Raw genomic sequence first — 1557 nt, 5'->3', positions numbered from 1 at the left:
GGTGGGCGTGGCTCCTCGCAGGCGCTCACTCGGCCCCGCCCTCTCCCCCTGCAGGGACCCGCAGGCCCCCCTGGCCGAGATGGCATCCCTGGAGAGCCTGGACTTCCAGGACCCCCTGGCCCCCCTGGACCTCCCGGACCCCCTGGCCTCGGAGGAGTAAGTGGAGAGTGGAGACACCCATGGAAGGCCTTATGTGTTCCTTCTTCATTTTGCTTTTGCTTTTCGGCGAATGATTTAACTTTGTATTTGGAAATCATTGCAAACATGGAGAAAAGCTGCAAAGAACCGCCCTGTCCTCCTCAAGGCCTATCACATTTGCTTTGTCAGCCACATTTATTTTTTCTGAGCCATTTGAAAGTTGCCGATATTATGCCCCTTTGCTCCCAAGAAGTGTCCTTCCTAAGACAAGTGCATTCTCTTATAAGGCCATCGCAGAGAGATGAAACGTAGAAAGCGTAGTGTTGATCTACCACTCTATCTCACAGGCAGCCCGGATTCGAATTTCACCAAGTCTCAATACAGCACCTGTCCCCATCCAGAATCCAACCCGGGGACATGCATGGCATTTCATTGTGGTGCCTCTTTCGTTTCCATAAGTGGGGAACTTCCCTCGGAATGTCATTGTTTTTTACAACCCTGAATGTTTTTGAAGAATCCAGTTGTTTCGTAGATCAAAACAGCTCAGATGCGATTCAGGAGCTGCATTCTGGGCAGGAATAGCTCCAGTTTTCCTTCTTAGTATATGACGTCAGGAAGCACTTCATGTTGCTTTGTCCCATTCTTGGTGGTTTTTCATTTTTGTCTTTTAATTCATTGTCCTGACCCTGGTTTCTCATGTACTCTCTCTCTTGTTTTTTTCTAGAACTTTGCTTCCCAGATGTCTTATGGCTATGACGAGAAATCAGGTGGAGGAATTTCCGTGCCTGGTCCCATGGTGAGCCACCAGGGGGAGCAGAGATGACAGAAACAGCCACAGGACAGGGATCTGGCGGGGGACCAGTGCTGACGGATGCGAGCATAGATGGCTAGGGCGGCAAAGTCCTCATTTGGGACCTGAGGATCCAGAGAAGATGCAGGGCAACTGGGTGGTCCCCTCGGAACCGGGGGGAAGACAGCAGGACTATGTCCACATGGTGCTTCCTGCAGAAGTCTCAGCACGGCCCCCTTTCTTTTCCCTCCACAGGGTCCCTCTGGTCCTCGTGGTCTCCCTGGCCCTCCTGGTGCACCTGTAAGTATCTAGGGGGTTGTGTATGGCCCCTGGTGCTTTGATATTTTGGGATGAGGGAAGAGAAGTTGCTCAAAGCTATTTTGGAGAGATGGGGAGAGGTTGCAGGGACCTGCCCTTCTAACCCCACTCCTCTCTTCTTGTTCTCTAGGGTCCCCAAGGTTTCCAAGGCCCCCCTGGTGAGCCCGGCGAGCCTGGAGCCTCAGTAAGTACCTCTACAGATATACACCCCATGTGCATACACACGGATTCTCCTGTTGAAGATTGACCCTTCCCACAAACACACACACACACACACACACACACACACACACACACACACACCCGCGTAC

General features: G+C 52.1%; 1 protein-coding gene across 3 annotated transcripts in view; it reads left to right on the top strand.

The window, feature by feature from the left end:
* The window catches only part of COL1A1 (collagen type I alpha 1 chain), a 24174-nt gene that overhangs the window by 6763 nt on the left and 15854 nt on the right, over positions 1-1557 (top strand). For all 3 annotated transcript variants that reach the window (XM_006166190.3, XM_014583241.2, XM_014583240.2), the window contains exons 5-8: positions 55-156; positions 863-934; positions 1184-1228; positions 1377-1430. In XM_006166190.3, coding sequence (XP_006166252.1) covers positions 55-156; positions 863-934; positions 1184-1228; positions 1377-1430 — 273 coding nt within the window. The remainder of the gene's footprint in view (positions 1-54; positions 157-862; positions 935-1183; positions 1229-1376; positions 1431-1557) is intronic.

This window comes from Tupaia chinensis, unplaced genomic scaffold, assembly GCF_000334495.1.
Source record: "Tupaia chinensis unplaced genomic scaffold, TupChi_1.0 Scaffold144171_2, whole genome shotgun sequence".
NCBI classification, from domain to species: Eukaryota; Metazoa; Chordata; class Mammalia; order Scandentia; family Tupaiidae; genus Tupaia; species Tupaia belangeri.
Note: the sequence above shows the minus strand (reverse complement) of the source record. Positions and strands in the feature narration are given on the sequence as shown.